This window comes from Drosophila grimshawi, unplaced genomic scaffold (genome assembly GCF_018153295.1).
Source record: "Drosophila grimshawi isolate 15287-2541.00 unplaced genomic scaffold, ASM1815329v1 contig_848, whole genome shotgun sequence".
Classification (NCBI taxonomy): domain Eukaryota; kingdom Metazoa; phylum Arthropoda; class Insecta; order Diptera; family Drosophilidae; genus Drosophila; species Drosophila grimshawi.
This window is the reverse complement of record NW_025063692.1, coordinates 1,190,388-1,203,676: the sequence shown is the minus strand read 5'-3', so window position 1 is coordinate 1,203,676 and position 13,289 is coordinate 1,190,388. Positions and strand designations below refer to the sequence as shown.

The 13,289-nt window shown below is 42.0% G+C and overlaps 4 protein-coding genes across 6 annotated transcripts; 2 read left to right on the top strand and 2 right to left on the bottom strand.

Moving 5' to 3' along the window:
* The first annotated feature begins 73 nt into the window (after nt 1-73).
* Nucleotides 74-3,363, top strand: LOC6569277 (solute carrier family 35 member E1 homolog). Its single transcript, XM_001995505.2, has 4 exons — nt 74-1,651; nt 1,721-1,929; nt 2,004-2,129; nt 2,209-3,363. Exons 1-4 carry the CDS (start codon nt 1,321-1,323, stop codon nt 2,701-2,703), a joined length of 1,161 nt encoding a protein of 386 aa, XP_001995541.1. The 5' UTR covers nt 74-1,320; the 3' UTR covers nt 2,704-3,363.
* LOC6569276 lies at nt 3,276-4,596 on the bottom strand. Its single transcript, XM_001995504.3, has 2 exons — nt 3,740-4,596; nt 3,276-3,675 (listed from the first exon to the last, which is right to left on the bottom strand). Exons 1-2 carry the CDS (start codon nt 4,549-4,551, stop codon nt 3,471-3,473), a joined length of 1,017 nt encoding a protein of 338 aa, XP_001995540.2. The 5' UTR covers nt 4,552-4,596; the 3' UTR covers nt 3,276-3,470.
* Nucleotides 4,597-5,208: 612 nt separating this feature from the next.
* Nucleotides 5,209-7,805, top strand: LOC6569275 (protein tilB). Its single transcript, XM_001995503.3, has 4 exons — nt 5,209-5,291; nt 5,369-6,221; nt 6,278-6,499; nt 6,559-7,805. The coding sequence occupies exons 1-4, from the start codon at nt 5,282-5,284 to the stop codon at nt 6,644-6,646; spliced, it is 1,173 nt and encodes a 390-aa protein (XP_001995539.1). The 5' UTR covers nt 5,209-5,281; the 3' UTR covers nt 6,647-7,805.
* Nucleotides 7,806-9,060: 1,255 nt separating this feature from the next.
* On the bottom strand, nt 9,061-11,556 carry LOC6569422 (DDB1- and CUL4-associated factor 7). Of its 3 annotated transcripts, none has more exons than XM_001995502.3 (7): nt 11,516-11,556; nt 11,065-11,200; nt 10,667-10,950; nt 10,401-10,593; nt 9,813-10,272; nt 9,552-9,733; nt 9,061-9,481 (listed from the first exon to the last, which is right to left on the bottom strand). In XM_001995502.3, exons 4-7 carry the CDS (start codon nt 10,589-10,591, stop codon nt 9,283-9,285), a joined length of 1,032 nt encoding a protein of 343 aa, XP_001995538.1. In that variant the 5' UTR covers nt 10,592-10,593; nt 10,667-10,950; nt 11,065-11,200; nt 11,516-11,556; the 3' UTR covers nt 9,061-9,282. The 3 variants fall into 3 exon arrangements, with proteins under 3 accessions (XP_001995538.1, XP_032597260.1, XP_032597262.1); XM_032741369.2 differs by having other exon boundaries at nt 10,667-10,839; XM_032741371.2 differs by having other exon boundaries at nt 10,667-10,836.
* Between the last annotated feature and the right edge of the window lie 1,733 nt (nt 11,557-13,289).

Here is a 13,289-nt window from a genome sequence, read left to right as displayed (position 1 = left end):
AATTTATGTTTCAGATAAATGTCAAAAGCGACAGCCGAAAAATGGAATACAACCATGTACCCGGGGTCAGTGCAATAATTAAACACTGGAGCAACTGATGAAGTTGCTGCTGTTGCTGCTCGTTCACCACCGCTAACAATTAAGGAGAAGCCCAGTCTGGCTGTGTAATGTGCAAAGGCGGTACTTAGTCTATTGCGCCTACTGACGTCCAAGACACCGTCGACAGAGTTCCTTGTGGTGGACACTATTATCAAGAAGCTGAATAACCGTGTCTCCTATATGAGAAATGAAATCTTTGAGTGCCCCTCGCCGCTGTGCAACAACTTTAATGTGAAGTAAAAGTTTAACTCCACGACTGCATCCAACATAGATGTGGCCAAATGGGGATTACAGCGCTTTCCGGATGAGACAGCTCAAATGCTGCGCGTCACCGGCATTGATGCAACGCGATTGATTGTTGCAGCTGATGAGCTATTCTAACATGCAGCTGCATAAGCTGCGTTCCCAACAGGTGGCTAGCAAGGCAGTGGACGGGTCCATCACCAGCACACGATTACTTACTAATGTGTCGGCCCTAACGGATGCGCGTTTTGCAAACCGCTATCAAGATGTTGCAGTCCAGGCAATGCCAGTATTAAATCGAGGCGTCTTCTGGCTGCAGCCCAGTTTAACGAGATGAACTTAGATGAACTTGATGCCCAGCAAGAAAATATCATGCTGGCACTAAAGGAACTCTGCTCGACAATGCCCCGCTCAAATCTATGGGCAGATAGACTATATCATGCGCTTCTCAGGGCTTTCGCTGTGCATCGAGCTGAGGGCAAACAATTGGCGCGCTAATTCAAGTAATTCGATATCCATTGCAAAGAGTATATCAATTTTTAATGCGAATACAATTAACAATAATAAGTACAATAATTCCTGAGACAGGAAAAAAAAGAGTACAAGAACGCATTTTGCATTTAAATATTTTCTCGACCAAATAGTTGAAATGTGAAATTTTCATTGTGAATTGTTATTTAAAATTTGCTCGATATTATTTATCGAACACAATATTTATCGATAACACAATGTGCCGGCCCTCGTGAACACTTGCCGTATTTTCGGTCTGGCCACACTCGCGTCCACGTAGAAAACAAACCGACAACATTGTCGACGTGCATGCCTTTATTTAATATTTAAACACATAACGAGATGCAATAGACGCACATCGATAATAAGGACCAGCGAACTGGCAGGCCCACTGGGTGTGACACTGGGCTGCTGACACTGGCAATAGCTACTGCTACAGCTAATTAAAATAAAACACATATTTTAAAAATGTTGGGTGGCAAGCGCACAAATTCGCGTCATGTTGCAGTCGTGTTGCTGATGTGCCTGTTCTGGTACGTGATATCGTCCAGTAACAATGTCATTGGCAAAATGGTGCTCAATGAATTTCCATTCCCGATGACCGTCACTCTCGTTCAATTATGCAGCATCACGCTGTATAGCGGTCCATTCTTCAATTTGTGGCGCATCCGCAAGTATCAGGATATACCTCGAGCATATTATATGCGACTAATTGTGCCGCTGGCCATTGGCAAACTGCTCGCCTCGGTCACATCGCACATATCGCTGTGGAAAGTGCCCGTCTCCTATGCGCACACAGGTGAATACATAGACATACATAATTATAAATATTTGTAAACCATATTTCACACGTCATCAAATGTTTTAGTTAAAGCGACTATGCCGCTTTTTACCGTCATTCTGACGCGGCTCTTCTTTGGTGAGAAACAGCCCAAACTCGTGTACCTGAGTCTCTTACCCATCATAACGGGCGTGGCAATTGCGACAGTAACGGAAATCTCATTCGATATGCTTGGCCTGGTTAGCGCACTCATTTCCACAATGGGCTTCTCAATGCAAAACATCTTCTCCAAGAAGGTAAATCGGTCAACAGCAGCAGAATTCTACAATTATATTATATCGTCAACTTTCCTATGCTATTCAAATGACAGGTACTCAAGGATACAGGCATACATCATTTGCGTCTGCTGCATTTGCTCGGCAAGCTATCCCTATTTATTTTCCTGCCTCTCTGGCTTTACGTGGACAGCCTAGCTGTTTTCCGTCATACGGCCATTGTAAGTAATAGGTTTATTTTGTGTATTATTATTAGTCATCATAAGCATTTTAATACAACTTGTTGCGTATGGTTTGCAGAAAAATCTGGATTACCGGGTGATTGCACTGCTCTTCACCGATGGCGTCCTCAATTGGATGCAAAACATAATTGCATTCAGTGTGCTATCGCTGGTATCGCCGCTTACCTATGCGGTAGCCAGCGCCTCGAAGCGAATATTTGTAATTGCCGTATCGCTTATAATATTGGGCAATCCGGTAACATGGGTTAACTGTCTTGGAATGACGCTGGCCATTATCGGTGTGCTGTGCTACAATCGGGCCAAGCAAATCACAAGGGCAAGCAAACTACCGACGCTGGCGCATAGCAATCACATTAAGTACACACCGCTCAATGATTCTTCCCATTATCGCAATCCAATCAACGGCAGTATGGGAAATGGCGGCATGCACAAGACCCAAACGACAAGCTCGGCAATCGTAACAATGCCAATGACAATGGCAACCGGCAACAGTTTGCTGGCAAATGGCAGCGGTATGCCAAGTGCGAGCAACACGCGCCTGCTCTTCGTTTAGTATTGTAGTTAGTGAAATTGTATTACAACACAGCTTTATTGTACTATTTTTCTTCTTTTTTTTTGACACTTCAACCTACCCCCACCCACCCCTTTTGTCTCGATCTGTTGCATTGCTTATAGCCATTCATCACAATTACCATGAAAACGGACCATGTTATCAGCATCGACTATCTATCTATATGGCCAACCTGAATATACTATTCAGCATTCGAAACAACAACTACAAGCATCCAAAAATATATCATACTTGTCCTGCTCTCTCTTCTCCCTCTGATTGATTTTCCAATTCAATTGTTTTGTGTTACCCCATCCTGCACCACCACCACTTCCACCACCACCACCACCACTGCTCATGACGACCTGTCCCAATCCAATATTGTAAATTATTGTATGATATTTGTAGGTATGTGTATAAATGCATACTCGTGAAGCGGTATGTAAATAAGTATAAAATCGAGACGAACCCCAGATAGGATTAGCCTCAATTGCCGCTAGAAAATGACATTTGCTTTCAAAATTTGAATTCGATTAAGCCTTAAAAGTGTCTGTATTTACAAGAAATCAAAAATGTAAAAGATCTAAACGCATCGAAATGCGTAATAAAAATTGTTGACGGTGTACATAGGCATATAGAGATACTACGTACTACTATATAAAACCCTTTGACTTTTCTTGCCGTTGCCCAAACCTCATTCACCACTAGCTAATGCCTAATGCCATAACGACATAGCCCACATCAACCTACACTCAACAGGTTGCCAGAAGTTATGCGGGCAACAGCTTAATCCACTCGTTGACGACTGACTTTTTGTAGCCAATGCGGGTGAGTAGCGCCTCCGAGCGCCAGTTGCCGTCGACAATCCATGCGGTGAGCGTAACCTGTTCCCGTTTCGCAATCAGTTTGGTTATCGCCGCAGCCAAGAGACCGCCAAGGCCTCGTCGTTCCACCTTGGCCAGCACCGTTAGCATGCTGAAAAGAAAAAGAGATGCATGTGCAAGGAGCGCGCTCAGCTATCACAACGCCAGAAACGTACCCAAGGCCAGCGAAATCGTTCTGGAATATCCAGGCGATCAGCTCACCGGTGTCGCTGCGACAGGCGCCAAGTGTTTGATTGTGTTCGATTAAAGCACGGATGTAGGCAAGCGATCCTTCGCCATTGTTGGTCCACTTTGCGTGTACTAAGGCCGCATCCTCAACGGTTAGGCGACGCAGCTCAAAGTCCGACAACTGGTCAGGCACTTTCGCTCCGCGGGCATCAGCATTGGCCAATACCATGCCATGGCATTGACGTGCTTGGATGCCAGCAGCTCCCTTCCTCGTGGCCAGCTCTTTGACGCGTTCACAAAAGCCAAGATTAACGTTAGTGAGCAGCGCTCCTTTGGACCATTGAATGTATTGCGTTTGCTCGAGGCAAGCGAACAGCTCAACGGGTTCGATTGGCTGCCATGTGAAGAAGGACACGCTTTGCACAATGTCCTGGTGCAGACTGACGTATGTGCCATAGCGACGAAAATCACCCGTCCGATGAGTATAGAATCGCTTGCGCATCGAAATGTGTGCCTCGTCATCTCGGGAAATGCCCGCCGCGTCCAGCTGGTGATCCCATTTGCGCTGATTGTACAGCAGCAGGTAATGGAAATTGAGCACACCATATTTGTCGCTATACAGCTGCATCAACTCGTCCACTTCGCTATCGCTTAGCGGACGCAAAATGTCGACATCCTTATCATTGACCATTTCTCGACTAGAGCTGCTAATTGCCGCTACAATGTCTGTGTTTGTTTGTCGTCTGTCGTCTGCCGTCTGCCTGTTGCGCACGTTGGGGAAGTTCAATGAGCCGAGCATACATTTAGCCGCAGCCCCACAGGAGCGGATTACACAAACAAAAGGTATGTACAGTAATTATTTACACAACTGGACAGTAAAATAGGTGTGAAGACAATTCTTATTGGAAATCGGTAATATTTATAAAAGGCGAGTAGTCACTAAAATATAAAGAATTGCAAATGAAATGAACTTATATGGCAGTCACCTATTTCACTGTCCAGTTGTGTATAAGTTGTGTACGTTGAGTGTTTATTTTTCACAGACATGTGTGCAAACAAATGTACATATTACATATTAAATATATATTATGGATGTTAAGCTAGCTACTCCTCTTAAGTCGTCCAATTATCGTTAAAGTTTATGTTTAAGCAGAACAACTGTTCTGTTTCTATGCTATATATATAGATATTTATGTAGAACACTCCAGGCTCAACAGCAGTCCGGCCCTGCATTTGAGCATTTAGTGGGAAAGCTAACTAATTCAACTGATTAGATTTGCTCCAATCGGAAAGACAGGGTGCCGCTTGTGCCAAATTCGCTGCGGTCATGCAAATCGATATGTTAATCAACATTATCCGATGACATAAACTTAAATTTGAATTGGGTGGCAACAAGAACAACAAGAACTAACATCAAATGTGCTGTGCTGTTCCTAGCAACGCTGTTTGTTTATTTATTTTATTTTATTGACCTAAAGCTGTCTGGTTGTAGTAGCATAAATACATATTTATAAATCCGGCGATCAATTATGGTGCGCAGTAAGTAAAACGATTACCGCAAATCATTTGCATTCTAGATTAATGGAATGTGTTTTGGCATTTTCCCCCAAACACAGTCACCGAGGAGCTGGTGCGCAAAAAGTCGGAGCATAATGAGCGATTAATTAGCACTCTCGAGGAGCTGTCGCTGCACCAAGAGGACATTGAGCGCATCGAGCACATACAGAACTGGTGTCGCGATCTCAAGATACTCCTCCTACAGTCCAATCTGATAGCACGCCTAGAGAATCTGCACAAGCTGAAGCGACTCGAATACCTCAATGTGGCAATCAATAACATCGAGCGCATTGAGAATCTCGAGAGTCTCGAGTCGCTGAATAAGCTCGATCTGACGCTCAACTTTATTGGCGAGCTGACCAGCGTTGAGTCTCTTCGTGGCAACTACAATCTGCGCGAGCTGGTCCTCATCGGTAATCCGTGCGTCGATTATCCACACTATCGTGACTTTGTACTGGCCACGCTGCCCCAGCTGCACAGTCTCGACTGCACGGAAATTGTGCCGTCGGCACGTTTGCAGGCACAGCGTCTGCTGGCCCAGCATCGCGCTATCGTCGTTCAGTGCCAGACGGCACAGGCCATCGAGCGGGACGAGCAGCGTATTCGTGTTGCCGAGCAGCAGGCCGAACTGGCCAAAGAGTGCGCCGGCATTGATGATGAAGAGGAGCGCGTGCGCGCCTTCTGGAATGCCAAAAGTGAACACTGTCCCGAAGTACGCACGGAGATTGCACGTCAGCATAAGCTGGGCAAGGAACGGCACCCGTCCAAGCCAAACCCATTGACCGAAAAGCCAAAGAGGACAACGAAGCTGTTTGCACCCTGCGGACGACCATACAATCTAAACCAGGCCAAGCTGACCTTCAAATTTGAGGAAGAGCCCAACCATTACAGTCTGCTACTGGAAGTGTACAAGTTCGTATTCAATTCAAATGTCAATGTTTACTGCATTTAATCACCAATCACCACAGGCATCTGGACACATCCCACATCGATGTGGACATACAGATGAACTATGTGCGAGTCACTGTCAAAGGTAAGATATTCCAAATAGCCTACAGCGAGGAGGTCAAGCCACATGAGTCTGTTGTCCAGCGCTCCCAAATCACTGGCCATCTGCAGATCACGATCAAGAAGCTCAAATCCAACGAGCTGCTCAGCATCAAGTCTTCCAATCCGTCGGGGACGAAAAGGTAGACAAACCAAATCAAATTACACTGGCCACCTCCATAGTAAAATCAATGTTTTTCAGGTCAAGTGCAGCAGGTCAAAGGGCACCGCTCGGAATTGTCGATATTGGCAGTATTTGTGCGCCGCCCGATTTGCCCGATTTGATATAAGTGAAGGCGCGCATTAAATGTTTATTTAAAAATGGTTTATTTAAATAATTTCTGTTTGGGATTTTCACTTTCGTCTTTCCTTGCTGCTCACACATTCCTGCTGCCTCCTAGTTCATCACTCCGCGCTGACCCAGCTTGATACCAGATGTCTTATATACATATATATAAATACATATATATAAGTATATACCAATATTTGAATCTGTACTTAGATTTTGTAATGCGCGTATGTGTGTATAATTTAAACTTAGCATATGTATTTATAAACAATACAAAAGAAACGGACAAAAAAATACACAAAAATATTGGTTGTTTGTCTTAAGATTACATAATTATAATATGCGTGTGCTTATGTGTAAGTGTGTGTGTGTGTGTGTGTGGTTTTCCATAAGTTCGTATGTGTGTATGGATGTATGTGTAAGTATAAAGAATTTCTTATTTTGTCAATGATTAATGAATGCTAAAAGTTTCGGAAACCGTTTGCCAAATAATGCTTGCTCATGCTTTGCAGTATGTATGTATGTGTGTCTCTGTGTGTATATATATATATATATATATATACATATGTGTGCGTACAAGTACATATCAAAAAGGATGTGATTTGATTTGGGTTCGGTTTGGTTTGGTATTCGGTTAAATCTTCTTTATTTTCAATTTCAGTTGCTTGGCTTTATATGCGCTAAGTCTTGTCAAGTGTTAACAGCTGCTGATTGTTATTTATATTCTTCTTTTTCTTTTTCATTTTCATTTTCTTTACTTTGTTTTAACCAGAAACAAAAAATCCAAAAATATGAACAGAGTGAATAGGCTTTCATCGTATTTACATACAAATTCATGAGCAGTATCAGTTGTAGTTTTAGTATATGTTCCAATAGATTACTCTGAGCAAACGGAAAGGCATCTCTTCTAAGGGATCTCAATTTATTTCAGTCTCAGAGCGGCGCTTACTATAGTTTCGACCGTAGAATTGTTCGTGTGTGTATATCTGTGTGTTTGTGTGTGTGTGTATGCTTTGGTATTCTTAGTACTCTCTGCTCTCAGTGCTTACAATTATTTAGCGGAAGTTGGGGGAATCGATCGATCTTTCGGCCTGGATGTTGTATATATCATGAAGTTATGGTAATCGTATGCAGTCAATATTTTATGTGTTCCTTTTTGTTTTGGTTTTTTTTTCTTCATATTTTTCGTTTTTTTTTCTTTTTTTGTTTTGTTTTAAATGGATAGCAACAATCTTGTATTCTCTCTCGCTCATATAATATTTCGGTTTTTTTGTTTTAGTTGTATTTTAAATAGTATGTATTGTATTTAGCTGTGGTTGTGCAGTTGTTTTCTTTTTTCCTTTTCTTAATACAAGTATTGGTTTCTTGTTTTTTTTTGTTTTCTCTTTTTTTTTTTTGCTTATTTATGTTTGCTTTGCGTCTGCGATTTTCGTTTGCTTAAGTCCTTTGTTTTTATATTTTGCTTATGTTTTTTGGTTCTCATAGAAAACGTATAATAAAAATCTGAACAAAGAATAAAAAACATTTCGAAAAAAGCGTTTTGCATCTTTTTGGTTTGCTTGTTCTTCTGGGTTTTCTCTCTTTTGTTGATGTTGTTTGTTTGTTTGCTGTTCTTGTATGCATGTAGTTGTTGTTGTGGTTGCTGGTTTTGTTGTTGTTGTTGTTGTTATTGCGGCTAGATACAAATATAGCAACATTTACATGTTGGAAAACGAGGTAGGACATTGTTTTTGTTTTGTTCATCTTGTTTTTATGTTTTTTCTTTTGCTTTTTTTTTTTTTTTAGTTTTTTTGCTTTTGTTTTTTTTTTTTGTCATGTTGACAAAACAACACAAAACAAAAAATATGCAGACAAATCAATAAATAAAACTTAATGCTCGGAAATCAGAGGCTGTTGTCGATTTAGCGTGATGTGCCAAACGAGTCAAATAAATTACAAATAGCAATACATATATTGGTTATACCTTGAGACTTATATATCGTAATTGTATGTTCAACTAAGCTAATATGCTAAATGTGTCCACCTCCTGACCTCACCTGACCTGACCACAGAGAGCATGATTAAACTAAACGCTAAGCTAAAAGCTGCTCCGCCTGCCATCGCATGTCACTCGACTAATGTTCGGCTTCAAATCTCCGAATTCATTTTTGACTGGATGCAGTTACAATTGCGGGCATGTGGGATATAAATCGATATCCGAGCACAAAACTATATATATACATATATATATATATATATATATATATATATATATGATATAGTATTTATGTTATATAATTAAAACAAGTTTCTTCCGCTGCGCCTACAAAACTACAACTACCTTGCGTTCGTATTGGTGTATGTGTGTGTGTGTGACAGTGTGTGTTTGTGTGTGTGTGTCTGTGGCTGTGTGTGTCTGTGGCTGTGTGTGTCTGTGTGTGCATGTGGGTGTTATAATTGTTATGGTTGAGGGTGTGTGTGTCGACGACTGTGCATTGTGCGCGTCTATAACCGCAGCCAACCACATCCTCAGTGTCACAGTCGCAGGCAGAGCTGTGTGGGTCGCATTGATGGAGGGGCCGGTGTTGGTGTGGGAGGGGGGCAGGCGGCATTTTATGTGTTGGGGGGCGGGGGAAGGGTTGTAAGAAAAATTGACTCTTAGACCCGCAGGATCTCGCACGCTTTGTTATAGCAAATAGCTATCCAGTCGGGTTGCGTGGCTCCCCATTGTATTTGATTGACTTCGCCTTCAGCAGCTGTATAGGCTAAAATTGGATCCTCGATTGCGCGTGGCATTTGTTGTATATCCCAGATCAGTGCTTGGTGATCATCACCGGCAGTGCAAATGTGACAGGAACTGCACATGTACAAATGTATATATATATATATATATATATATATGTATTTATTTGTATTTTATTACTTACCTATGCGGCGCCCACGCAATACCGTTGACGCACGCTCTGTGATTGCTCAGTCTTGCAACAGGTGTACAAGGAACACGAACATCTAAAATAATAACTTCGCATGAATCCATGGCAACTGTGGCTAAGTAATTTGGATCCTGTTTGTTCCAAGCCAAGCGCAGCAGCGCCGTATGCGCCGGATCCTATACAAAATATGATGTATAATAAATCAATTTATAGATATTTAGATATACTTAAACTAAGCATTCAATTCGAACCCACCTCGTAGATAATGGTTGAGTGCTCCAGGTGACGCAAATCAAACATGCGCACGGAGCCGTCAGCGCCTACGGAGGCAAACATATCTCGTCCGCCGCCGGCACGTGAAAATGCAATGTCATAGACCTCTTTGTCGTGGGCGATGAGCTGCGTCTTTACATGCCCAGCGACGTAGACGCGCGCGTGCGGCTGCCCCGTTTCCAAGCCCCATATTGTGCATGTGGTGTCTATGGATGATGTGCCGACCAGATTGGGATCCACCTCGTTCCAATCGAATGATGTTAGCGGCGCACAGAAGTCACTGTTCTTATTATTATTGAGCACGCATTCGAGATGAGTGTCCGGTTCACCGGCTCGCCATACTCGCAAATAATCACCACTGGTTGCCAACAGATCGGGATAGATGCCTTTCGAGTCTGGTATCCACATGATTTTTGTTGTGGGATATGGATGGTCAAAGGTGCTATAAGTAAAGCAATTGCATTACAAATTTAGTTATTATTTCGACAAGATATATATATGCGATATAGGTTTATGTATGTTGGTGAGTCCGACGAAGCGGGCCTCCAATGCCCAGTGTTATAGTGTTACCTTTTAGCACTAAATTCGCTGGTATCCTCGTCCAGGCTAATGATTTGCACTTTATTGTTGTACTCCTCGATAAAGCTGCCCAACGCAAGCCGGAATCGTTTGTCCGGCCGCACGCTCCAGTTCATAGAGTACAATGGCCATGGCGCCAGGTATTTGTATATTTCTTTTCGTTTGCCGGCGGTTGATGACATAACTGCAAATGGGTTAAATGATCAGCCAAATCACAATTGAAGTATCAAATCACGAATAACTGGAGCAGGACTCACCTCAATCGGTTTGTGTGTATGTACTTATTTGGGGGGAATGAAGTAGACGATTGCGACAAAGCTCCCGGTTGCAAAATGCTCAAATGATCCAAAGTAATGCAAATTTTCATACAAGGCTGCTTCCCACAAAGCTGACTGAGCGGGCGGGCGATGGGTGGCGTAAGACAAAGCTGCTAAAAATGACGATGGCAATGCGGATGTGGCGGATGCGGCGGATGATGATAATGACGAGACGAATTGAAATTTCAGAAAATTAACAAAAAACCGCTGTGCTCTTTGGTTTACTGTGTTTGTGTACAAAATGGATAGAAATGGATAAATGTTATTGTATTATTAATTATTTAGTATTGTCTTTGCTCAGTTTGATTGTGGTTTATGTTCATTGTTATGTGGCTCACTTCATTTTGTATGACGACTTTGGCGGCGGCGCAGGCTCAAGTGTTGCCTACTTAGCCTTTTCCGGTTAGATTTAGCTGTTTAATGTCCAGTCCTTCAAATGTTTATAAGTAATTAGAACGGCGGTAATACGTAGCCCTGCCAAAAGATTTTAGATTTATTAATTCTAATTGGATCCATAAATATGCTGTTCTGCTGCTAGCGAAACACCATTTGCAGAATGTTTGGCTTGAGATAGTTTTTTATGCAAAAGCAAAAATTGGCAACACTAAAAAGTAATGCGACGCGACAGTTTGCGGCTGTAGACTAATGTCAATACATATGGAAATAGGGCGTAACGCAATACACGAGCAATGACAACGGGGACAGTAGCTGTTCGTTTAACTGTTAAGCCGTTTTCATTAAAAGGTAATTTATTTATAAACTAGGTTCATATGCAACAAATTTTCACACCTGAACGAAATTTTCTCTCAAAATGTATATACACGGCGGTGTTGCCACTTTTTCTGCTGATGGTGATGGCCACTGATGTCGATAATTTCAGATTTGATTTGTGGTGCGATAAACATTATATCCATATATATATTTATTTATCGATACGAAAATCGATGCAACCCTAAGTTTCAGTAGTTCGTTTGCAAAACTGACTCGCTCTTAAATGAGTTCTGCGTGCTGTGGGCTGGAAAATCGCATATAAAAGCCGATAATATTAGTTATTACCATGTAAAGAATTTCAGTTTAAAGAAATATATATATATGTGTGTGTGGTTAATTGTGCGTGCGTGCGAATCGCTGAGTCAATTGGGTGTATCGGACATTTTTTTCTAGCGTCGTGAGTGGGTTGTGTCTCAATGATGAATTTTATAAATAAATATACTGGCTGCTTCATTGCCTTAAAGGCGCAACATTACCCCTTAAGCCCCCTATATTAAATTTTTCGCGTTCTAAAGCAAAATTGACAATCAGTCGTCACTTTTTCCACTTTCCATTTTTGAGAAAGATATTTCACTTTGCGTAATTCGTACGTTGCTTGCTTGGCCGCGTATATGTATGTATGTACATACATATGAATCTATGTGATTGTGTTCGTCGTCTTTTTGTCTGTGTGCGTGCGTGAATGTGTTTGTGTTAGTGAGTCGCTGTCGCCAATATCAATATTGCTATCTCATTTGCACTCATGGCGTTTATAGGCCAGGCACAGCAGCGCAGTTTTACTACTGCCGCCACCACCGCACCACCCCCTCAAGCAACGGGAACGTGGCGACCGCCAGCGCCAGCCAGCTGTGTGTGTGCTCTTAAGCGCTTTTATAAATAGATTCGCCGTATTTTTTTTTTTTTTTGCTTTTTTGTGCTGTGCTTTTATTATAATTATTTAGATTTTTGATGTGATTTTCGGCATCGTTGCTTCACATAGGCGCATTGGAATGTGTAAATCTGAATGAGTTGTCTGTGTCTGTGTCTCTGTTTCTGTGTGTGTGTGTGTGTGTGCTGTTTATGCTTGTAGCTGTAGCTGTAGTATTTATGAACGGGAGATCGATATGATAGTGTGACCATGTGTCTGTCTGTTTGTTTACGTGCTTGTGTGTGTATGTGTGTGTTTATGAGAGAGTTTGTGCCCCGCATCCCCTTCCTGGGCAGCACACACACATACACGTGGAAACAGAAGCAACGGTTTCCTCGGTTACAATGACATTGCGCGCCGTATAGGGCCGTAGACAGCCTGGCGGCGTCTTATATACCCACACACGCACACACACAAGCATAAGCAACTTCACTGTTACCGCATAGCTGCCCCTCTCACTCGCACATCCACCGGCGGCAGTTTCATTGAGCTCTTGTTATTGTGGCGAGTTGCAGCGGCAGTTTATGAATTTTGAATTCTGTCGTTTGTTATTTAGTAATTTAGTAAAGTTTATGAAAGTAGTAATAAACGGTAACTGTTTATTATGTACACATGTAACTTATATGCATTTGTATATTTCTCAGTCTCTCCTTCACTCGCTCTCTCTTATTGTAAAACTAATCGAAGGTCATCTATTCTCTGATTACAGTTTGCCTATTCTCCATTGCAACAGTAACGGGTCTTAAAAGTAGCTAGCTTAAGCAACAACACAAACCCAACCGTAACAAAACTACAATTATTAACTATGTAAATAAGCAGAAGATAAATATATATATATGTATATATATATATATAAATAGCAACAACTACTACTACTGCAAGTCA